This window comes from Patagioenas fasciata, chromosome 1, assembly GCF_037038585.1.
Source record: "Patagioenas fasciata isolate bPatFas1 chromosome 1, bPatFas1.hap1, whole genome shotgun sequence".
In the NCBI taxonomy this organism is placed as follows: Eukaryota; Metazoa; Chordata; class Aves; order Columbiformes; family Columbidae; genus Patagioenas; species Patagioenas fasciata.
Window position 1 is genome coordinate 64,857,181 of NC_092520.1, and position 25,778 is coordinate 64,882,958.

Below are 25,778 nucleotides of genomic sequence, written 5' to 3' on the forward strand. Positions count from 1 at the left end.
AGCAACAAGCACCCCCCACCCCTTCCACTGCTTCCTTAAGGGAGCCTGTAAGTCCCTTAAAATGAAATAGAAGCTCAATGGTTTTATAGCAGTCAGCCAATTTTCTGCTGTTGATGAATGGCTCCCAAGCTAGCTCTCATCCGTACAGGAAGAGTTATGCGAAATTTAAACACAAAGAAAGCATGTTCAGATAGAGTATGATTCCTGTTTTAATATAAGTGGTTCTTTCAATAATATACAGACAATAGAAGGTGATCCCAGACAGCATCATCTACACTTGAGGACATGTAGAGTTTATAAATCACTCCACAATAAAATCAGAGATGAATTTGAATGATGGAATGTGTGAAGTTATCCACACAAGAAAATATGCACATCCTAACTATACACATATACAATGACAGGATCTATTCTAGTATTGCCACAAAGAATTTTTTTACTACTTTTTTTTTTTTTTTTTGTGGATAGCCCTCTGTCATTATCACATCAGCCATCAGCAACAGTTAAAAAGAAACAGCATCATTAGCTGGTCGGAGAAAACACAGCAACGTAAATCATTGGGCACTTGCATATTGAATTGTGTGTGCTCTATAAAACATATCGAGAAGAACAACAAGACGAATTTTAATCTCTTGTGGCTCTCCCAGGTTTGTATTCTCCAGCTCAGAAAACAGAAGTTATCCATTCATGAACAGCTTACCAAATCACGAATGGTGTGAAGAACATTTCCTCACAAAATAAGAATTAGGGGGCACATAATGAAATTACCAGACAGCAGGTTTAAAATAAACAAAAGGAAGTACTTTTTACACACAATATGCAATAGAATTGCAAAATGTATTGCCATGGGATGTCATGGAAGCCAGAAGAACACATGGATTCAAACCAGGACTACACCAACGCATGAAGTGTAGGTCTGTAGGCAGCTATTAAAGCTTAATAGTCCAGAAACCTCCTTCAGCTCAGGAAAGCCCAAATTGCTGATTGGGAAGGGTGTAACACTGAAGCAATCATCCCATATTTGAAGTATCACTCACCAGCAAACATCAGAAACAGTACTAGGCTAGACTAGAGGGGCAGTTAACATAGCAGGATAGTTTTTATGTTCTCTGGAGAGAAAAGCAAAAACAAAACAAAAAACCACACCGAAGTACACAGATGTTCTCATACAGTCGCGATGACTTAAGAGTAAGGCATTTCTTTGTGCGCATTTGGAATACAAAAAGCAAAAGCAACCTTGAGAAAAACAAAATGTGCGAAAACAGGAAACAGACCCCGACATAAACGATATCCCAAGCCTTTCAGGTAATTTAAAAGCAGTTATTGTTTAAGGATGTTGGAGAAAGAAGACAAAAGATTGAAGACGTGGAATTTTGAGGAAGGAAGGCTATGTCCGGAGAGAGGCTTATTCTGGTTCTTATATCTTACTGAGCACTGTGGGGAGAGACAATAAAATTCAACAAGGCACGGGTCTGGTTGACTCACTCTAGTATCCCCTCATTAGCTACAGGAAACTCAGATCCTAGAGCTGCTTTCATTACCGCCACTTCCTTCAGTCATGGGCAAGTTAGTAGGTAAGTTAACACTCCTCCCAACCTGGTACCAAAATATGGGCTTTAATTGGCAAGCTGGAAAAGAGCTAGAGCAAGATGACGGCTACTAAGAGACACAAAAAAATGGAGGCTCAATTCTGCCACATGGATATCACATTATTAAGAGTGACAGTTCACATGCGGATTCTGGGCCCCTCAGTTCAGGAAAGACATTGAAGTGCTGAAGCAGGTCCAGAGAAGAGCAACACGACTGGTGAAGGGACTTGAACATAAGACCTATGGGGAGAGGATGACGGAGCTGGAGTTGTTTAGTCTGGAGAAGAGGAGGCTTAGAGGTGACCTCATCACTCTCTATAACTACCTGAAGGGAAGTTATAGCCAGGTGGGGATTGGTCTCTTCTCCCAGGCAGTTAGCAATAGGACAAGGGCGCATGGGCTTAAACTCTGCCAGGGGAAATTTAGGCTGGATATTAGAAAGAAATTCTTTACAGAGAGAGTGGTCAGGCATTGGAATGGCCTGCCCAGGGAGGTGGTGGACTTGCCGTCCCTGGAGGTTTTTAAACTGAGATTGGACATGGCACTTAGTGCCATGATCTAGTGAACAGACTGGAGTTGGACCAAGGGTTGGACTCGATGATCTCTGAGGTCTTTTCCAATCCAGTCGATTCTGTGATTAGATGAAATAACATATGGAAATAAATGTATAATAAAGGTACAATCTCAGGGAAGGGAGATGGGGGTGTCATTCTGGGAAGCAGTGAACAGAGCCAGTAGAAATGAAATGCCTTTGCTCTAATTATTTGTGGAATGAATAAACATATGCATCCTAGGATAATGAAAAAAAGCCTAGGCAATCAAGATTATTCAAGAACTTCAAGTCAACTCATCAGGCCCTGGAGGGAGAACGTCTGCCCAACTGGTAGCTTCTGATCATGAGCTGCCTCAAGCCCAGCTGGGACAGGGTGAGCCATCCCTCCCAGTTCACCCGGCTGGGCTGGGCTAAGGTTAGTGCTGGGTCATATGGGAAAACTCTCAATGCAGCTGCCACACTATATTTTGCTTGTGGTTTATAAAATTAACAGGTTTCAAGGAACAAGATATTTCAGTTTTCGATGTGGTTCATGACCAAACCTTCACAAGAGTAAATAAGCTATGGAAAATTCCCAGAGGGTAAAAAGAAAACCTCAAACCCAAACACACCATGAGCATGCCCTCTTGCCTTAAAATTACATGATTACAGAAGTCGAGAGGGAGGCAGATGGAGAAGGTTTTGAAAAAAGACAATATTTTTTCAACAAAAACTAAGCAGCTCACATCTGACAGCTCAGGCATTCCCTCCGCCTTGGAGCTGCCAACCAAGAGCTGGAGGCTCTAGTCTCTCAGAGAGCCCCCACACAATCATACTCAAAACCAGGCTTAACACAGGCAAGCAACATCAGGCTGATCCAAGTCTGTGGGCGTTCCACACCCCTTCCTTGGAATCGGAAAAATTATTTTAAAATTATAGGCCCTCTGATTAGTTCAGGATGCACGTGTCATCGGCGTCCCTGAGCACCAGAATGGACGACCAACACAAAAACGGACACTGAGAAGAGAAACCAGAAAGGACATGACTGTTCTTAAAACACAGAATCAAATTTACTGTTTTTTCACACTAAATCACTTCCAGCATACCTAGTCAGGCTCAGTTCTTCCCCCAGTTTCAACCTAGCATAGGGAAGAGCACACTGTTCCCTTCCTCTTTTCTCAAATCAGAATTGTTTTCTCACTGTGATTCCTCAACAGAAAATAAATACATCTCTTTTTCTACCCAATCTTGTTTTCTATCACTGTACCTATCCCATGTGTTTTAATTGCTTTCATATACATACTGGGTTCCTGGGATCAATCTTAATGGTTGGCAAGTTTACTGATATATCATATCAACCTTCTCTTTCAAAGCAAGCCTCTACTTGCTCCACCTCTTTTTCATTTCCTAATCTTGAGGTTGTGTCCCATCTCATATGCGTATTTTTTGGCTGTGTTTGGGTTCTTCCCTGTGTCATTTCAAAGGCAAGAGACTTCCTCCTCCTTGCTTGCTCTAGTGATCTAATGATTACTTGAACGCTCAGTACTTTGTGTGGTAAGCCTGACCAGACAGAGAAGTATCAAGTTAAAAGCAAACTTTGTGGCAGATTTGTCAGAACTGTCATCACAACCATGCATCTTTGGCTTATGCTAAGTACTTGTTTGGTAAGGTACATTCCCCAGCGCTGGGTATGCGAGTCTCTCTGGATCTCTCTTTTTTTTGTTTTCTACTGACTAGAGGATCATCTTGTAACATATGTACTATCCCAAGTACATTGTCTAGCAGGAGTAATGGAGCACCTCTGAATACTCTCCCTTTGTGAATGGTGTTCTCAGGGCACATAAAACAGGCTATTAATCTTTAACTTCATAACAGAGTACTCCAGTCTTTTTGTCTAGTCTGACAGTAAAGAAGTGGTGCTTCCCTTTTCCTTGCCACATTCAGTTCATTCTTGAATGTCCTTTTCTTTCAGTACAGCCTTCCATCCATGATCCGAGCTCCTTACTCAGTCCCAGCAGTTTAAGAGGAACTTTGAGGTAATGCTGCACGACAGACTTCCTTGGCCAACCTCATATCTGTGCTGGCACGTGATAGCTGCTCTGCCACCAGTGAACTGACTTCTGTCTTTCACTGCAAGCAGGAACTGTTCCCAGACCTCCTTCTTATTCCCTCAGTCTGGCGTGTTCAGAGGGGCTTCGCCTGGATGGATCTGCATCACAACATCTAGCTCAGAAATCCCTCAAATTATAAATTTCTGGAGACCAGAAGAGTATATCACAGCATGCCTGCCCTCATAATTCTTCATCTCCTACTGTACTTGCTCTAAGACAGCATCCTGGGTTTTGGTCTGACCAAATGTTCTATCGGAACTGCTGCTAGTGCAGCTCCAGACAAACCTTGCACATCCTCGTCACTTCCACAAAGTAACCTACTGGATTTTCATTCACATAAACACGCAACCCTTTGCTGCCAAGAGGCTGACCAAGTGACCTGTTTCTTCTGGAATAAGGCAAAAATTTTCTAAATATACTCAGTCCTGGTTTTAAATTACACTCTGTCTCCATCATCCAAAGTACTAAGATAATTATGTCGCAACCTCCTCAAAGTTTCTTTACCAATCCATATTCTGCCTCTGCTTTACCCCTGTCCCCAGGGAATAAGGAAGCCTGCACTGCTGCATCCATGTATTGAATCATGCCTTTGTCCTCTGGATGCATATTTGAAGCCAAAGGATCATGCCTGCTCCAAATATGAGAACTCTAGTGAAAGACGATTTCAAAAGTACCTATTCCTTTACTTTTGGAAATGACCTACTTGTACCAAAACAAAGTTTCCGCCTATTCTTCACACCTGCATAATTTTGCTTTGTGAACAGATCAGTTTCCTCTGGAAGTGGTTCTAACATAGTGGGAATTGTCCACACTGATGTGACCTTCATCTTATGTCCCTCTCAGATACAAAATGTTCCAGCACCACGTAGTGTCCAGTGATCACTGACCACACTTGGTAGAATGAAGCAGGGAAAGGATGGAAAAATATCCAAGTGGATATTGCCATACTGAACTAAATACATCAATGCTTGCTTTATTATCATTTTTCAAGCCATTTCCCCACTACATTTTTTTCATCTCTCCAGGAAACCTGAAACCAGAGTCTTTATCCAATCCTCAGCCACACTGCTGCTCTCCCATCTATCCTTCCACCTCTTTTTCTGCCCTTCCAGGAAGAACACTCTCCTTTAGGAACTCCAGCAGTACACTGTCTTCTTTGGATGATACCCTCTTTTCCTCCTTTTTTTTGGTGAACAAACATGTTCTGGCTTACAAATACTAAATCCCTTCACCATTCCCTTAACCTCCAAGAGGATTAATGTTTAACTGCAGCTACTTTCCCCCTTCACATGACAATTCACTTTGCCACAAAGATCTGTGGCCCCAAATTAAATCCTGCCTCACTCAAACAAATGGTACAACTTTACCTGGGGCCAGCATTTCACTTGAGGCATATTACCTTAAAATAAAAGGCCATACAGCATTCCATGTGTTGCCTCTGAAATACCTCTACACAAGGCACATTGTACACTCAAAACCACCCCCCATTTCAGCTTCTGAAATCTGGATAGAGCTTTTGCAGATCAGAGGAACAGGCTGTGCAGGCAACTACTTTGATTTTTCTCTTCCAGATACCCTCCATAGCCTTCACACCAAAAGCACAACAGAAACCTTGAAACTCTGAGATTACAGCTGCAATCCCACATAAATTCTGCCTTTTTTTCTTCATTCCCAGTGGAGTTCAGAAGAGTTGCAGTCCAGCAAAACATTTAAACATGTTCCTAAACTTGTGTTGTCCTGAACAGAGGCTCCTTCCTGAGCTGAACTACAGCAGTTTTTGCAGCCTCACACAGATCCAGATTAGCTTTTGGTCTTCACTGGAATGCTCTGTATGTGCCACATTTCTGTCACACACACACAATTCTTGTTAACACAAGGCTATTAATGGTGATTTCCTTTGGATAGAGCAGAGGAAGAGGAACTGACTGTTAATGTTCAGCTTCGAGCAACAGTTTCTTCCCCAGGTATTTACTGAAGATATTTTATAGCAAAACAGGAACAAATATTCATACAAACCCAACCAATAATATACAGAACACAAATGAAAGCTAATGACCACAACCTCTGCTTCCCCAATCTAAACCAAATAATATTAGAGATACTATACTAAAGCTATAGGCAATGCAAAAGTGTTTTCAATAAATATAAGGAAGAAATACTGCCAATACATATGCATCCCTAAAACCACTATCACTCCAAATGAACTGCAAAATTTTATCCTGTCAGTAGACATCTAAACATTTCTTAATGGTTTAAAAATCACATGGACTTTTTTCTGCTATTAACATGGGAGCTGTCCTCCCTGCTACAGTTCAAAACATCCAATTTGCTTCCCAATAACAGCTCTAGAAAGACTTTTAAAGCCACACATTTAGAGAGCACCATCTGTACTCGGTTCTAAATAAAGAGAACAGACTAAAAAGTGGGCGTCAGCCATCCTGTTCTCACAGGACAAGGAGTTAATCCATTAGCAGTTAAGCCAGTTGATGAGTCAATTACAGAAGAGTTGCAACCTTCCTGAAAGCCACTTCAGAAAAGTTTTAAGTCAGGTTAATGTAAAAAAAGGTTAAATTATCTGTGACATTGCCCTGAGGCCTTGAACAAAGACACAAGCTTGCTGAAATTTCGAACCAAACTGATTTAGTGACTATTACTGGCACTGACATCATTTCCTCCTGCCTTGATCTCAGACTCGCAACCCCAGTTATTAACAGGGAGCGACAGCTGAACAATGGGAGAGTAAAGCAGAAGGGTAAGTAAGGAGAAGGAATTATTTCCAGCACAAGTCGGTTTTCAGAGGAGATGGAAGACTCAAATACAAGCTGCAGCAGAGCAAGAAGTATGCAAAAATTATAAGGGAAGAGCAGCACGAAAGAGGTACAAACAGGAAAGGATAAATTTGCTTCTTGACAGAGCTATACTGATTCTTGTAGGGAAAGTGGAGAAATTTGTATTTGAAGTAATACGGTAGGAAGCTAAGGAATGGGTCAACATATGAAGGCAGCTGCAGAAGCATTCGTGTTAAAGCAGCATGGTGAGGAATGTAAGAAGAGTGAAGCACAAAATGACAACAATTACGATATTAAGCAAATGATTATAGCCTAGACAAATGCTTTACCTGAGCTGAGCATGGCCTATGGCAATATTAAATGGAAGCAATGAGATACGGTCTGTACAGGCAGATAAGGAGACAAAGATGACCCAAGACCAAAAAGCAGCTTGGGAGTCAGACACAGAGAGACTGCTATGGCTACATAACGAATTCAGCCAGCGCCGCTAAAAACTCCCATGTTGTTTTTCTTTGCTTGGAAACGTAGGTCAGTATCAAGAAGATGCACAGTGTGCTATATGTGATATACAGAGTTTGTGGAAAGCAAACTGCAACAATCTCTGACTTAAGGCCTGTCCAGCTTTAACCTGCTCCTATTAGATGGACTGATAACCAACCATATGACAAGAAGAAAGACAAAATGAAGAAGCTAGTTTTGGAATGACTGACATTCATCCCAAAGACAGAGTGTGATACTTGGCAGGGCAAAAGTTATCAAGAAATCACCACGAAATGAGCCAAAGAAAAAGCTTTTGAGCCTACTGGCAGGGATCTGAGAGGAAGAGACTACACCCAGAAGCTTTAAAATAACTTAGGGCAGAGTGAAGGAAATGAGGCACCTTGGGGCAGGAGGAAGGTAGGGGGCGGCATTCAACTTTAAGAAACAAAACAGAAGCAGCATGTTCTTAACTTATCCAAGGGTTTCCTACCTAGCTGGTGAATAAGGGTTTCCTCCAAAGTGCTGAGTATAACCAAGCCAAACCACCAGGCTGGCCATAGACAGTAATAATTTAAATAAAAATTTGGAGATGCTGGTAAGCAACATGAACATCTGTAACAACTGGGAGAGCATGAAATACGGCATCCAGATCTCATGCTGCAACATACTTGAACCACAGGGAATAATAATAACCCCAAACTCTTGGGTCAAGGGCATGTATCAGATGAGAGCCTGGATCAAATCTCAACAACTTTTGGGTGACAGGGGGTGCACTCAGGAAGGGAATGAGATGGTTTAGCAAGAGCTGTGTGACTAACAAAATGAAAACCCAGCCAGCTTCTTCTCATCCCTACTGAGTTCAAATATAATTATTTATCTAATAAATAAGTCCTTGAAGACTCTTTCACATAGATTCTCACATTTCATATTTAATTATATGTATTCTAGTGGCAAATACACCTTTCTAAATGGAAAAAAAAAACAGCTCACCGTTGAAAAAGAAAATAAGTAATTATTTGTGGACCTAAAAACCAATCAAAGTTGCCTTCAAACACTACATGGAGGCTACAACCTTCTGTATTGGGCATGCCTTGGCACACCTGAGGTAGGCAGAACTTTCAACGCTTTAAAAACACAATTTGAAACAATTCAGAACAACTTCTGATTAGATTTATGTGAATAATCAGACAATTTGGGATCTTGATTAACAATACTTATTAAAGGCCAGTGATCTTTCCTACACATGCAATACTTTCATTAAGGAATTCAAATTAAGCTGATTCATCAACACTACTGAAAAATTATGGCAGTTAAGATGCCAACTGAGTCCCAAAGTAATGCTGAGGCATTGAATTCATTCTGGTAAGAGAACTGGGCTAAGGTTCCACAAATTGTGTCACAGTTAACATGTAAATGCTCTCCAGCTAGAATTAAAGAAATATTAATAACTTGATGCTGTCAAGATTTACATAACTAAAAAGATGTTAACATATCTCATCATGATTACAGATAATGCAGTAATCAGGCAGGGAAGGTAAAAAAAGAATTACACAGTATCAGGTATTTAACGGTAAAATCAAGGCATTATGTTCTCAAAAATTAAGTTTTATTAAAAAACAAAGTACAGAAATGTTCACATCAGCATTCAGATAGACCAAGTTTGTGAAAGACAGGACGTAGAACTGTGAGTCTTCTTTAGTTATCAAAATAGCAATATGCATATCAGGCTTGTTAAGTTTCATTTGCCTAATTTTTTTACACTAAGGCACATAGAGCTATTCATTCCAAGTAGTACAAACACCATAGGCATCAAAAAGCATGTTTTTGTAATACAGTTTCCCACAAAATTAACTGAAAAATCCTCCTCAACGTCTCTGACTTTGTGAGAGGAAAGATCAAGTAAGATTAATAAACCATTCATGTAAAAAACAGCTGCCACAGGACAGTGACTTGCTCACTTCACATTGTTCCTCTGGGCCTTACAAGGCCACTTACTTCACTGTGACATTTATGTTAAAATCACTGAGCTGGGTACTGAAACATCTCACATGTAAGGCAGTACACGTGCAGCTTTTCAGAGCTAGTGTGAACGCTTTCATTGATCATTTGCTGTTCTTTCTTATCAGTAGTGGATATACTGTTGTGGCTGTTGGTGCCCTCAGCTCCTGCTAGAGCCCCTCCCTTACAAGTTTTAGCAAAGGGACGGTCTCTCCTGGAGATGTGCTACAGCATTCTGTGCCTGGAGGATCACACTGAACATAATCCAGAAATTGCAGGAAGGATGTTTTGGCACCATTCTATGGAAACACCAAAAGAAGTGGGTCCTGCAGACAAAACCTTCCATTAGCAGTGAAACCTTCTTAATAAAGTATCATCCACTGCAATATCACAACTGAAAAGTACCAGACTCGTAAGACTCTCCACGCTTTTCAAGCCATTGGGAAAATACCTGCAATGATCCTGCCTGATGCTTTCTCCTCTGAAAACCTACAGACATACTGACTTATGGGTAGTGTTTCAGGAAAACAAAGAAAAATTTAGACTTTTCTGAGTGATAGACTACTACTGAGTCATCACAGAGCAGTACCCAGAAGGTACCTGGACAGGAAGGCACAGACTTTTAGTGGAAGACAAAATATCTCAGCCAGTTGGATGGGATAAAGCACCAGGTGAGATTTCCTGCACAGAGCACATCAGAACAGTAAACCTGGTACCCTACCAGCAGTAAAACATTACACGTACTGTGAACAGTTTCTGCTGGCACTGGATCCCCTTTTACTTTCTACCCTGAAAGGTCAGTCATGTCTTAGGTTCAGTTAAAATTTATGATATCCCACCCCAAAGAAGGCTCTGCTTCACCAAGTGGTGGTTAGACTGTTGTTTGTACAGCACTGAGATCCTTGGTGATGAAATAAAAATGCAAAGTAAGAGCTTGTTAAGAAAGTTTTTAGTGTCTTGTCACTTTAGATCTTCTTAGGGGAGAACAAGAAGCAAATCAGGGCATGGTCAGGTAGGCATTCTCGTATAACCAGCTGTAATTAGCAGCCCACATCAGCTTTATAATTCCAGTTATTACACAAAGAGTTCATAGTTGCACTACGTTTCTCCTTGTATAGTGGGACCAAAAGGGATCATTGGGATCACATCCTCTGGCCTCTTTCAAGACAGTGATGAAAACTCTCACCTAGTCAAGTTATGCAATGAGTTCTTGATTTCTACTGCAACTCCAGAGCACCTTCTTGAAATAAATTAAGGCTTAATGCAAAGGACTCACAATTATTAAAATACCCTTACGATGTTATACAGAAAAACATTCACTGATTAATGATCACAACTCAAAAAAAAGAAAAAATTAAACTAACAACAACCAACACACCACATCCAAGTGTTTTACTACTTGTTTCCCATTAGACTAGTGTTTAGCTTCCAACCACTGAGTACCACTGTGGTGAGAATGAGTAACCATACAATCAGAAGGACTCTCCTCTGAATATCGTACAAACTGTGGTTTCACCACTTTCAAGTTTTTCTTGCATAAATCAAACATCTGCTCACTATGAGACACATTTGCCAGGTCTTCAATTCTTCCTGTGGCTCTTCTGTGAATGCTTCTGCCATTCAACAGCATCCTTTTTAGCTTGGTCTCCTAAAGATACAGGCTTATGACAAATTTTTTCTGTCTACATTTGGCCATCCATCTCTCATTGATATTAGTTTTGGATCAGTTGGTGATTTCCACAAGATTGGAGAAAGTGCTAGAGATCACAAGAGATACTCCAGTACTATGAATTTTGTTAAATTCAATGGCTGTGTATAGAAGACAAGACCACTGGATGTCCCCAGCAGGGAAAGGGCTGTACATGGAGGTTCGGTGATTCTCTGTTGCCTTTGACTTTACAGAACCAGAGAGAGTCGGCCACTGCACTGTGCCATCTCTTACCAGCATGATATTTAGGCCAGCAGGGCAAGAAACTGGACAACGCGGCTGTGATTGTCAAACAACCGAGAGGGTAACACCATGTGCAGCCAGTACATCTGCAGCTGTATAGTCTAGCTGAATTCTTGCCTCTGTTTGAATCTTGTATGAAATTATTACAAAACCATCAGCTTGGAAGTAAGTCAACTGCAATATGAGTTAAAATTGATTGCAGATGCTACTGCCTCCAAAAGCACAGCCTCCTTGCCAATTTCTGTGCTTGTTAGAAGGGTGTCTTGCATTTGCTTTCAAAATATTTCCCTCTTCTCTCTGTATTTGAGAGAACAAAATTATTAAAGGAGGAAGTAGCAAACTACCTTGTACAGTGGGAAGGAAAAGAGCAGGACAGCAAAAATAACTCATCTCAAAGTGCTACTGAGTTAAAAATATTAAAAGACGATCTTTCCCACTCACAAGTTCTTTGTATGTTACAAATATGTAATTAGCAACACAGATTAAATACTTGACAACCAGCTCTTACTGAAAATGCCAGAAAATGGCATTCAAGGCAAAGGTTTATACCAAGGAGCAGGGGGAGGAGGGAGTACAGTAGACACCTGGTGATTTTAGCACTGTGAACTCTGGAAAGGACTTGGTCACAGTGCATCACCAGTTGTGCTCCCAGTATAATAAAGTACCCACAAACATGAACATGATTTCTAGCTAATCTGGACGGAGTAGGGAAAGAGATACTCTCTCATTATTGTCACATACAGTGTCAGACTTCTTGCAAGAACTTCCTCTCAACAAATAGTTCTGTGAACAATAAAGTTAATGAAATGCATTTCTTATGCATTGTGTACCATGTCTTTGGTCTTCTTATACTTGCAAAAACCCCCAACTTCAACACCTATGGCCCTGGGACCTCCTCTGTACCCTCCAGCTTCCCCTATTCCTCTCATACCTTTATGCCCCCAGTTCCCTGTTCTGCTACCTAAATATCACCTTGGTAACTGTTGCTCTTGGAGCAATCGATAAAAACTTGCAGAGGAAAGTGTGATTTGTAAATTGTGTCCCATCACATTGCCCCTTTAGAAGCTTCACCAGCATTTTTTCTCAATGGTGCATGCCACAGAAGCTGTGGGAATTCCAACAGTTATTCAGAATGAAACAGCATATAAATTTACCTTTGTATTATGCTAAATACTGTATACTTCAAAGAGCCTTTCAATACAGGTAATGTTGCAAGACGACAACTAATTTTTCTTAGGGCCCTACCTCAAACATAATTCAACTGCTCAGCTAACCACCATTGAAGTGAAGTAAAAACTGCAGATGCTTAGGGTACCGTGGGCATATCCAAGGTGGTAACAATTCACAGTTCTCAAAATCCATATACCTCTCACAAATACGGATAGTTCAGGAATGCTCTCTAATGCCCGCAAGCCACCCTAACACTGTGACCTCAAGCACATTTAGAAGCTAAAAATCATTTATCAAAAGGATTTATGCTTGAATAATTTGCTTCCATTTCCAATCCCAGACTATGTTTACTCTGTGTAAAATGGCAAGTACCCTCATGTTATTTAAACAGTGGCACTTACTGTTAAAACAGACTAACTTAGAAGAGTTACATTCCAGTCTTGTATTACAAGTTGTTTTATACATGTTCTAGAGTCATGTAATGACGATTCAAGCTCAAAATGGCAAGCACTTTAAAACATGCTCTGCTGCAGATGGACTAATGCCAAAGGGTCTAATCAAAGAAGTTGCTCTTGATTAGGATTACAGATATGAAGATACTTGTTTGCGATTGGAATAAACAAAGAATTTCATAAACAGAGGAGAAGCACTGAAGAAACACTGCAGGCAAAAATCAAAGAAGGGTCAAACTGATACTTCATTTAGTGGGAAATCTGGCAGCAGGAAGAGATGGTATATGGGCAGGTTCAATGGAGAGCGAGCTATTCAAATTTGACTTAGTGTACAAAACAGTTAAGAGAAGTTTTGGGGAGGGCGGGATGGAGAAGCAAAGCGGGGAGAACTACTTAGATAGCAGAAAGTGTAACCTCAGTGCTGCCAGAGTTGAAAAGAGGGAAAAAAACCCCACTGTACTATGCTAAAGCTTTGGACAAAGATACATACTCATTTCTTCTTTCTTCCCCTCCCTACTCCCCAACATCTGCAGTATTGCAGCACTACATGATAAAAATACCAGATACTATGTGATTTAATCTCTGAGCAATTTTGCCCAACCAGTTTGTTATGAAACACATACAAGTATAAAAGCAAGACCAAGATGCAATCTTGCAGGAAAAGGCGCAGCTTGATGCAGGGTATGCTCTCTAGAGAAAGACGACTGTGACACATTGTAATGGCTGCATCAGTTTATTGAAAATGAAGCCTTGAAACCACTTTATACTCTCATTAGAATTCCCTACCAGTAGCAAACAGAAGTTGAAATTTTTCAAAATACTACAAGGTGACTTGATTGATGCATACATTAAACTAGTGTGCAACACCATTTTTTTCCCCCTAACTGATTCAGCTTGTACTTCAGGCAGGAAAATAAGCTTCTTTTGACCCTGAAGAAAGTTCAAAGCTGGCTGTACGCTGCATGTCCCTGCAACAGAGTAGAAACTTCTCTAAAGCAACACAAAATATATATTCTCTAAACTTGGAAGCAGCAAACCCAAGAGGCAAGGTGGCTCAGGGACCCATTTGAAACAGAGGCAGAGAGCACTGAGAGCTGTAACATGGCTGGAAGGGCACCCGCTGTCAGCCCTGGCCTTGGGCTACTTCCAGACTCAACAGAGGCAGCAAGTCTTGCACCAGGCCCATGTACCATCAAGAGCCCAAGACTGAGCGCTGCTGCCTCATACAGTAACAAAACAGTGTCATCAGCTCACTGACTCCATGAGGAAACATCTCCTGATTACTGTTGACTTTTTTGCAGAACACGACCTCTAATTTGAAAAAGACAGTATGGCACATCACACTGAAGGGAGGAGCAAACCCTTCTCTACACCACTGACAAGTAACAAGAGTCCACACGCCACCACCACTATCTATTAAAGAAAACTGGAATGCTACGACAGATAAAGAACTTGCACTAAGATAATGAGTCTCAAAGTGTTCTGTATTAAAATGGCATTTAGAAAAAAATACATCACAAAACAGCACAGAAAACCATTACCCAAAACTTTGCTGGCTACTCTTCCTGTACTCCTGCTTTCCACTCTTATCAGCATCAGTGTCACGACAGAAAGCAGACAAAATATGGTCTTCAGTGGTATAGATACAATATAGCCATGCATCTCCAAGTTCTCTCTTTAATCCAACTCTTTAGACAGTCTCTTTACCTTTTCCTGGGATCTGATGAAGATAGTTATCTACAGGAAAGTAAACGAGCTCCAATGTAAACAAGAAAAGCAGGAAACAAGCTACTTAGTAAAGCAAAATTCTTAGATGACTCAAGGATGATGCCTACATATTTTAATTTTATAAAAAACATTTAAATATATTACATGGTTCATAGACTAGCTGCGCTCCTGTAGTTTTTCAAGGTGTCTCCAAATGGAATCACAGGTGACAAGAGCAAACCTTCACCAGACAAGAGGGGATCATTATCATGTTTTCCTCTTACGCTTAGATTAGGGTGTAGACTAGATCCACAAGCAGAAATGGTTGTTATCTCAGCCCTTCTGACTGGATTTGATATATGTGGCTTTGCCCTTCAGGAGCTGTGACCAGCAAAACAGAGGCTGACCCTCTAAAACTGTCAGAACAGAGCATCATTTACGTTAACCTCAGAAACATCACATTGCATAAGAGAATTTGAAAGAGTTACATAAAGTCAGATTGATTTAGGGCAATGGTGGCCAACCTGCAAGCAATGTGCTGCCCACACCACTTTCCAGCAAAGCTCATGGGTGAGGAAATTCCAGTCTATAATGTGAGTGGTCAGAGAGGCAGGCCAGCTGCTGCCCACTGCATGCACTGTGCTCAATCCACATGGCAGAGAAGGCTGGGGAAGAGTCACCCAGCCCCAGCACCCCCACCCCTGGGCAGAGAACTTTTGCTTAACCAAACTTGACAAATGACACCTTCCTCCTTACCTTCCTCTTCAAAAGGGCTTTTAAAAGCTCTTAAATACCCACAGCTCAGTCACTGTTCTCTTAATGGCCCCTGAAGTGTTTATCTTAGGGATGTCATATCTACTTATTGTTTCCTTTCCTGCTTGCCCTTGCAAACAGCCCATTTAACTTTGTTCCACATGGTCAGAATACATCTTGTAGAGCTCTCTAGGGGGTTGCACAGCATTCAAATAATAAATTAATGCAGAGCAGCCACATCTTCCACACCAGGGCTACAAATGCTTCATTTAACAAATAAAATTTCAGAATTGCTAATGGATTTTGTAGACTCATGAATTGCTTGCTGGAAAACTGTGTTACAGCATATGAAAGACAGCAGTGGCTACTAAACCACATACGTTTTTATTTAGCTATATAGATTTACTGGCATGGGAGAACAAAACGGGGGGGGGGGTGCTCTCCAAAGCAGATGTTTCCAAGCTTTTTTAAACCTAAGAGACAAGACATAAGACAACACTTGAAGAAACAGCTGGGGACACTGAATAAATACAGACATTTAAATGCGAGTAATTACATACACATGCTGGAATTCTCAAAGGAAGATCAGGGAGCCAGGCTCCCAGCTCATGCTGACTTTCAACAGGAGTTCAGCAGCCTGTTCCTTCAGGCATGCTGGAAGTCAGATGTCATCTTGCTAAATACAGAACACTGCTGCTAAATGTTGCCTCTGGTAGCTTAACCAGAGCGAAACCTACCGATTTCTACAAAGCTGTCTGCAGGAATTCTCTTTATTGAAAAATAATAAAAAAACCTAATGCAGATATCTGCTGATCCTGGCCTGTGTTGCTTTGCAAGATGAAAGTTGTCTGGACCAGCCCAGAGACCTTAAAGCCTCTGGGAAACCACCTTTCTGTGCTAAACACTGATGTGCTGTGCAGAATCTGCTTCAACAGTGGTGGGGAAAGGTTTACAAAAGGTCTAGGGCTCCTTTCTGAGTACTTTTGTTGTAAAGCAGGAAGGATATCTGTGTACAGAAAGTGGTGCCTCAGGAAAAAAAAGCTAGAGAGAAGTATGTGCCATTGTTTTTCAGGGGTATTCATGCAATATGGGTACACACACTCTGTTCATGACTTAGTTCAAACACTTCAATCTGGCATGGCCAGGAACACCCTTCCCTGGTCCCTGGTGCTTATTTTTCTTCCTCTACATTAGAGAAAAAGAATAGTGCAGTTTCTAGCATGCACAGTATTAAGGCCTGAACACAGCTTAAAACACATGAGGGGAAGAAAAAATTAAAATACACCATTGCTCAAACAGCTGCCAGGAGCTGTGTGTCAGCACAAAGGAGTGGGTATGGACACAAGATGCAGGAAGCATAGGAAAGTCTTGACCACTTATTTCCACAGCCTTAGTAACTTAAAATATTCATAAAATTACAGACAGATTTCTGACAGGTAACAAACCACTTAACAAGAGATGACCTTCATTCTACAATCAGTGGAAGGCAAGGCCAGATGTTGGTAGCCACAAGAAGCATCTGACTGTGTAGAGCATCAGGAAGGCTGTGGCTGTAAAGAACGTGGAAGAAGACAATGTGAGATCTTTTGTGAGGGAAAGACAGAGAGAGGAGAAGCCAGAAACTACTGAATAAGACTTGCTGCTTCCTAGCACTCAAGATGCACTACATGGCACAACGGTAGTTAGTACAAACGCAGTTACATGAAGGTACCAGGTTGCCAAGTCCATACATCTTGTCTTTCATCCGACAAGCACTTAGGCAAAGGTCTGTGCTCATCAGGCTGTAGGCCTACTCTCTCTGTAGAAAGTGAACATATGACACACCAAGAGCCTGCATCCCGAGTCACGTAACGGGGACACAAGAGACTTACAGAGACTCTGCTGACAACCCAGTGCCCAAGCCAGTCCCCAGGACCATCAGGGTTTGCAGCAGTTCCACAAAGGGAGCCCACAAGTATCAATGAGTTCCCAGGAGGAGCAGAAAAAGTGAGAGCTGTGGTTCTCACAGAGGATGACAGCAGGAGCCGCCAGGAGACACCAGAAGTCCGAGTGTGGTGCCTGCATCTGTAGTGTCAGTGTAACTTTTAAACCCACTAATGCTTCTTATAATCTCTTTTGCAGAGATTCAGTCTGGGAGATTGTGCTGTAACAGCTGGCAGAGACTAAGGCCTCTGAGGGGCTCTGATGAAGCACAACAGCTTAGTGGTTTAGGGCTAAATGAAAGTACTGAATGCTACCTAAGGAGAACCTATTAGGTAACAGTTTTTAAAACCAATTTTTGTTGCTTCTGCAGAGGCTAAGAAAGCTAACATGCCTTTTGCATTTTAAAATAATTCATTACTTACTGTTCAAGAGCTTAGCACTCAACAATTTTAATTTGCCCTCCCATTCAGATGAATTTTCCCACCCACCCTTCCAGCTAAGTCTTCACGGTGTGCTCCATGGGACTGCAGGCTGGCCCAGCAAGGCCCCAGCTGCTTTTGAGGCTTTCTGGAATAGAGAATGGGCAAAGGCTCAGAGCGCACACTGGTGAACACCTATGGGTAAGCTGGTAAGAAAACTGATCTTTATTTATTTTCTGGATAAGTAAAAAAGTTTCCTAATTAGCCCTAGTCTTCATTCAGTCTGGGGCTTAAAAAACCATGCACCTCCAAGGTATTTGTAAACAGTTGCCCACTGGAAGCAGCTTTAGTTCTCCTTGCAGATCTGAATTGTTTAACCAGTCAGATCCACGAGGCCATTTGCAGGGTATTGTTTATCATTCTCGCTGCAACAAGTTCATGAGCCATCCACAAGAAAATCACTTCTCTTCACAAAACTTAATCAGAAGCTGCACTCCCTTAATACACCCAGTGTCTGCTTTTCACTCATTAACAACCTGTAACAACGGTTCTGGCTCCCCTACCTCTGCTTTTCTTCCCACTAGCAAATTCCAGCTACATAGAAATTTAGTTGAGCATTGCTTAATTACTGCACCCTCTTCTTACAACCTAAGCATTACAGCCAAACTAGCTATGAACAAACCTGAAAAAGATTTCAGATCATGTGGAAAAATCTTAACAGCTGCAGTTTGCTGTGTAACTTCCTAAAGCAAACAGTGCAGCATGAAGAAAATGCTGGACTACATTCTGAACTGCTTCCCCCCCACCCAATATAATCATTCCCCTTTCTTTTTCTTCATCATTCCCTTTTCCTTCTTATTCGTAAGACACACTGCCATGAAAACTTGCATCAACAGAAATACTTACTCTAGAAATAATTGTTATTTTTGAGTTCCCTTATATAAGCTGTATTCTCCCTTACCACTCAAATAACAAATACCTGTGAAAACTAGCCAGAGCCCAACAAAATATCCAGATCAGCAACAGAACATGACAACAGAAAGGCAGCTTCAGCAGACAAAAGCTTGCTTGGGCTCTGATTTTTAAGTTTTGTTTCTAAGAGCTGAGGGATGGATTTAAATCAAGATAAACTCTGAACTTCATGATTCAGTGGGTAAAACCTCAGGATTCTTCTACACATTTCAGCTAGTACATTGTATTTATTGAACAATGCCTTGCAAATCACGGTTACAGAATGTTTTGCAAGCCAATTTAAGTATTTTCTCTGCATTGTAGAAAGTGAATGAAATATTCTTCAAATCAAGGTCATACAGACAAAAAATGAGTACAGATTTAACACCTGACTGGTCAAACAAACAGAAAGGTAAAAAAATGTGCTGCGTGCTGCCATATTGTTCAAGTTGTCACTGACTGATTTCTTTTTACGAAGCAAGAAGCTGCATGTGCTACATGTTAAGAGGGACCTTTTCAGACACCTATTTCTAGTATTTCAGGAATTTTCCTGAAAAATCCATTGGTACTATAATGTTACCAGGACATATTTAACTGAAGACAAAACCTTTAATAGAAAGCTGGCTGTGGCATGGCATACTCTCTCAGAACAAAACAAAGAAAGGTAAACACTTCCGAAGGCCCTTCAGTATACCACCTAACTATTCAAAACAGACCATGGTGAAGGTGGAAGGATGTTCTAGTTAACCTATATTTGCAGAGTCCCAGACATCACAAGGTCTTAACCCACAATTAGGGTTAGAAGGATACAGGCAGAGGCTTTTGTGGCCGTATCACACCACTAAGGAGAAGCATCACACACTTACAGAAAGACCAAAGGGAAAAAAAGAGAATCAGGTACTCAGGACAACTGTGCTCCTTTTCCCTCTCTAAGCCCAGTCTTCTGCAGGCCTACTCTGAGGACAGGCCAAGCTTACTGATAAGCTCACTGCCTTGTATGTCCCACACACATCTACTCTCTCCCACAGCAGAGATACAGTGGGGTAGAAAGACAAGAAACTGCCTTTTCCCACCTTCCATTTCCCCCTCTCATGCCAGCCTAGGACTTGGAAGATGCAGGTTTAAACCCCAGTTTCTCAGAATGCACGTGATTGTCATCACTTGGTCATACTCAAATTTCACAATGGAAAGTGATACGATAGGAGTCCTCAGGTAGTAGTTAAAAGGAAGGATGAGCTTTCCAGGTGGTGCACATCTATATTGACACAGAAAATTTTGTTCTGAACCAGGTCCAGCGAGCTCAGAGCCTGCACAGTAACTTTCATCAGACTGTTCCTGTTATTCACTGTGCCTCATGACAGCAGACTGCAGAGAGAAAGATTTCAAACGTAGCTACCTGCAGGGCGCTGGTAGAGCCTGGATGGCCAGAGGGTACATGCACAGGCACGCAAGATCAGGCACCCCAGCACATCCTTGTGTCAACAGTGTGCCTAGCAGGATAGATAGAGGTCAAATCACATGGCTCATAGCATTTGTTAAGAGACCCTGGATGTAAAGACTGCCATGGCAGCTTGTTAACAAAGCCTCAGCAAAGACAGTAACGAAATTATGTCAAATACTAGTCTGAAAAGAGGGTTGGTGAGAACCTTCCTAACAGAGCATTTTTTCTATTGACACAATCGCCAAATAGCTAAGAAATGTATGATGCCAACACTCTGATTTCAACAGCTCTTCCACCAGACAAATAACACAAAGTGGACTCCTGACAGAAGCCACCCAGCTCTGCCGGTGCTTCTGAAGTGGCCACCTGAAAGGCTTTGGTATGGTCAGAGTGAAACAGCCTTCCGAACTCCTCCCCAGAGGAAGGCAAAATCTTGCCTCCCATCAGAGTCCTGTAGCTTCTAGGTTTCTATTTGTCTGAGTGAGATTGGAAAGCTGATTCTGAGGCCGCTTTAATAACTGATGGCAGATTTTTGTTTGCTAAGTCAGCTCTGTAACACCATCACCAGGCAAATTAATTCTACAAATTTGCTTAGACGGTATGGTCCTTAATGCAAATCAGGACACTCATATTATCCTTTGATGTCTTTTTAGTATTTATGTCATGACTAAATTGGATGAGTGATTTATTATTAATGTATATTAGGAAGAAAATTATACAGATTATTTGGAGAGAAGATAAAGTGAAAAAAACCCCTCACATCCTTGAAATTCATAAGGATATCACTGACTAAGAGCATTCAACATCCAATCCATGTTTTGATTCCTTCAACTATTTTTAAATTAAGCATTGCACAGTATCTGTAATTAGTGTGTTTCTCATAACTCCGCAGTTACATTTCAAATCCTACCGTGTTGCAAGCTTATGGCAGACGACACCAGTGTCTGTTATGACTTCACTCAGTCTCAGTTCGAGATGGACCTTCCCCTGAAACACAGCAAAAACACCGTATGAAAAATTAGTTTTATGCATAGCCAAGCACACCATTCCAACTTAAAGCAAGTCACTTAATGCAAGTAATTCCAGGAGGAGCTTCAGTAATAGCTGTATAGCTAAGGTATTTCATCTGCTAGAGAATTCAGATTAGTAGCCGTTTCACTAAATTTCAGTACATAATTCTCACCATTATCTTATCTCTGTATGTTTTACTAAATGAGGGATATGGAGTGTCTGTGAGCTGACATAACATATTGTTGGAGCTTTATCTATATTTAGTACTTCAAATATTAAGCCACACAATCATTGAAAAGATATCATAGCAGTGTTATAAATGAGCACCTACATATTTTAAACATTAGAAAAATAAAAATTATTAAACAATGTAAGTTGTGAGACAAGTATCAGTAAAACCACACTGGGCAACTAAAAACAAAAGTTCAACCACATTGCTAGCATTCATAACATCTACTATTACAATCTTCCACTCCTTACCATCACATTAACTTTATTATGATTTGAGCCAAAATGTTATGCTCAAATATGCGAAAAAAATAAAGTCAGTCATGAACACAAACTGCATTCGCCCTATTAACTCTACTGCATTTCTAACCATGAGGATCCACTCCCACTGGCAAAAACTCAGCACCATTCTTACAGCGTATATATGATTAATGCAAAATATATGTTGTTATTGATTTATTCTGACATGCCAGCACCACTTGATCATCTTGTGCGAATTATCATGGTCAAAATTGAGTCATTCATCTTCATAACCACCTCCCCTCCACCGTTTTTACCAAAGGATCCTAAATTGCACCCTGCTAGTTAGTCAGAGTCCTAACATGGGTTTCATCTTTGACTCAGATCTACCTCAACTCATATACAAGTCTGTTTTCAACCCTTTCATAAGATCTTACAGATTTGGCCTGTCCTCTTTTTGCACATGACCAGAACTCTCGCCAGAGACTTCCCCGTCTCCTTTGCCTAGTTTCAGCAACCCCCTGCTCTGTGAAGATGTCTATCCTGCGTAACAGAGTAGGGTGAAGACCACACCCTGGCCTGAAGTTGCACCTACACTGCTAAGCTCTACTCCCTCTACAGCAGCTTTGTATGGACAACAGGTGGTGACAACAGTCCAAAGCAGAACAGGGAGTGTAGTAACTATTAAGTAGCACAGACACACAGAAGTCCAGTTCAAGTTCATTCCCTCGTCATCTTACATTTAGCAGTTTAAACAAAGACTGAAGTCGGTGCACGAATGCTTGTCCTGAAGAAGCCTATGAGAGATTCTGTTTCCTACTACAAGAGTCATTCTCTCCCCTTGTACACCACTTTCTTGGTACCACGCTTCACACTTCCCTGCATTTCACGCTTCCACTCCTCAAACTTCTATCACCTACTTGTACATTCTGACTCAGTAGGTGGTTTGTCCTGTCTAAGGGTTGTAATATAGGCCTTTCAAGTACATGTGGCAGATGATAATGGTGTTTGTCCAGAAAACAAGAAAAAAAGACCTCTCCAAGCTGTGTAAAAGCCCACATCGTGGAGGCAATGCAGCTCCTCACCAACATTTTGAACAGGGAAAGACCCAGATGTGTGGGGGACTTTAAAAAGATGGTTCCTGCCAGGTGTCTTTTGCATCACCTCAAAATGATAAAATCAAACAATAGAAGACCCAAACATGTAGCATCTGGCTATGAGACTCCTGATTCTTCAGGTCTGTTTTAGCAAGACATGAATCCTCCTTTAACCTGTCAGTATGTGCAAATGTCGACACTTCAATTTTCTTTTAAACGGAAGTGTGTCCCCATGAGTAAGAGAATTTATTTGCACGAATGCATAAAGCTACCCATCTCTTTAAGACTCAGTACCACTGAGTGCCCATTGCACCCATGTGTAACAGCGCTAAGCACACAACCAGCTGAGAACATCAGTTAAGAAGGATGGTTTTCTGACTTTAGTTTTACTACATTCTCCCCTACTCTTCACTGTTGTCCTCCACTGGTCACTTTTTATCACAGGAGCTAAACCACAAGTCTCTGAAGATCAAGTTTGTTATGAACCTGTAAAAACACTGCTGCCACCTTCACTGATATCCTGCATGTTACCTTTACCAGAGAAACTGACAGTAATACAAGTTCTCAGAAATTAAGAGACAGGAATAGAGATTTAGGAAGTCTAGAGAAAATAGTCCTTTGTACAAAAATATCAAGAAGGTACAACAATGTTTTTATTGAAATATTTCTGGTCATCTTAAACAAAGGTGAGACTGACCTCTCTCAGGAAGAAAGAAATGCTCCAGCATGCTTAGGTGAGCCTGAATGCAAACTCACTTGCAGTGCCAATTTGCTCAATCTCACACAGACTGTGATGGAAGCTCCCTGGTTTGGAAATTAAGCCGTGAAAACCTTTTAAAGTCAGCAGTATTTCACTTATTTCCCAGCTACATTAAGTACAAAAATGTAGCTCTGCCTCCTTTGGGCCAAGAGCCATGTCTTCTTGTAGCTCTCATTTTTCTCTTGTTCAGATTTAAAAATGGTCAGCCACTCAAAAAGTGACTCAGAGCTTCAGACAGCAAAACAGAGGTCACGGGATCACTGGGATCGGCAACCCTATGACTGTTCCCAGAACCCTCCTTCCTTCCAGTTAAAAACTCTATTAATGCTTTCAAATTAGGCTACAGTAACATACTTGGAGGCTTAATTCACAGGAAGTAACTCCTACATACACAGAATGTTTTTTCCCAAATCAATTATACCATTAGACAAAACATAAGGATTCACCTGAATAAATTTACTCCTGAGCAATGCCATTAGTTGGTTTACAAAATACCAGATAACACGTTTTTCAAAGGGAAGACAAAAAGCTACTAGTGAAACAAAATCATAAAATAAACAGTTTATATAACCAACAGAAGGTAAACTGATCACCTCTACTGGATTAAGTGTACCACAGAAACAGGAAGTTGCCAGTATCTTTATTTACTGAGAATTTATAACAAATAAATTCTTATTATCAAAAGAACTACCGCAATAACTACAAGAGCTTCCACTTGTATCAGGTGTGCACAGTTGTTGACAACATTTACAGCAGGAAAGATAACGTGGCAGGATAAAAAGTATGTTGTCCCTGTATTAGAGCTGATGCTGTGTCTTGGTCCTGCTCAGACAGAATCCTCATTGCAGAGACAGGGATCAAATCCAGGATCAGCCCCGGACCTGTGTCCTGGCCATAAAGTTTTCTTCCTTCAGCGCAGACAAAAAAAACTCAGAAGAAGCTGGAAGCTTGACAATTTTGAAGCAGAAAGCATTATTTACTAAAAACATTTCTATTTAAAAAAAAAAAAAACAACACAACACAAAACACTTCAGGATGTTCCTAGAAGCAGCTATGCTCATTAGCATACCCTTCACATTTGGAAGGGTAGGACATTTTCAAGGAACAAGCTGAAGGTGTGCCAACTCCACTGCTGAACGCTTCCTTTTTTCACAAACTCCTGCTGATATGGATGAGTGGGTTCATAGGTCGTATGTCCTTCCTAATCACATCTAACATCACATAATGGGGCCAGACGGCTGCCATTGTTCAGTTCTTGATTAAAGAAGCCATCAGTAGATTCAATTTCTTGTAGGGAAGGAGACAGTATTCAAAAGGAAACCAGTAATAAAAATAACTTTTTAAAAGGTCTTACTGAGGAAAAGAAACTATACTATGCTTGTTAAATATCCCTTTTACTAAAAAATAATGGAATCAAGTTCCAGTCTTCTTAACATTCTCATAATGCTAACAGGTATTAGGAAGAACTACACACACAGTTATCTGAAAAACAAACTGAAATGGATCTTGAGCTTGCAAAGGAAAGAATCAAGGTCCTGTTTTTATAGGCACAGGAAAAGCCAGCATCCAACCATCTCATTTCTCCTCCTGGAATGCAGCTGTGAGTGACTGCTGGCTCAAACACCAGCAGACAGTTGCAAAGCAAGTAAAAGTATACAAATGCTGCCTACCTCTATCACGTTCTCAGCAGTTGCAAATTTGCAGTGTGATTTAAACACAGTGTGTTGAAGGAGAAGAGAAAAACGCATGACCACAGATTACCCTAAAATTATTCCTATGACAAAGTTCTGCCACCCTGGCATGAGGCTCTTCCAACATCTTGAGCAAGCGATGGGCCTTACTTAACAGCAGTGTTTGCAAAGCCACCAGGACTCTGCTGGAAGCCATTTCCCAGTGCAGGTACGTGCACGTGTTTTGGCGTGGAACCTGACACACACCATGTGATGCAGCAACTGCATGTCTGTTCAGATGCAACATCTGATCCAACTCCAACAACAAGCAATCTGTTTTTTTAGGGAAAGAGTTAAAAAAAAAAAAAAAACCAGCAAGAAACACTAGGAACTTCTGTGTTCTAAGGCTATAGTAAATGCCCAAAAGACTCACAGTCTAAGTTCAAAAGGCGGGAGCCATATCTACCCAAATGACTTAAATCATATATTTAAGGAAGTATCAACCA

At 41.0% G+C, this 25,778-nt stretch overlaps 1 protein-coding gene across 1 annotated transcript in view; it reads right to left on the minus strand.

The window, feature by feature from the left end:
* Positions 1 to 25,778, minus strand: part of RASA3 (RAS p21 protein activator 3) — a 132,474-nt gene that overhangs the window by 37,265 nt on the left and 69,431 nt on the right. Inside the window, exon 5 of the mRNA XM_065829587.2 lies at positions 21,177 to 21,253. Within this exon, the coding sequence (XP_065685659.1) occupies positions 21,177 to 21,253 (77 nt within the window). The remainder of the gene's footprint in view (positions 1 to 21,176; positions 21,254 to 25,778) is intronic.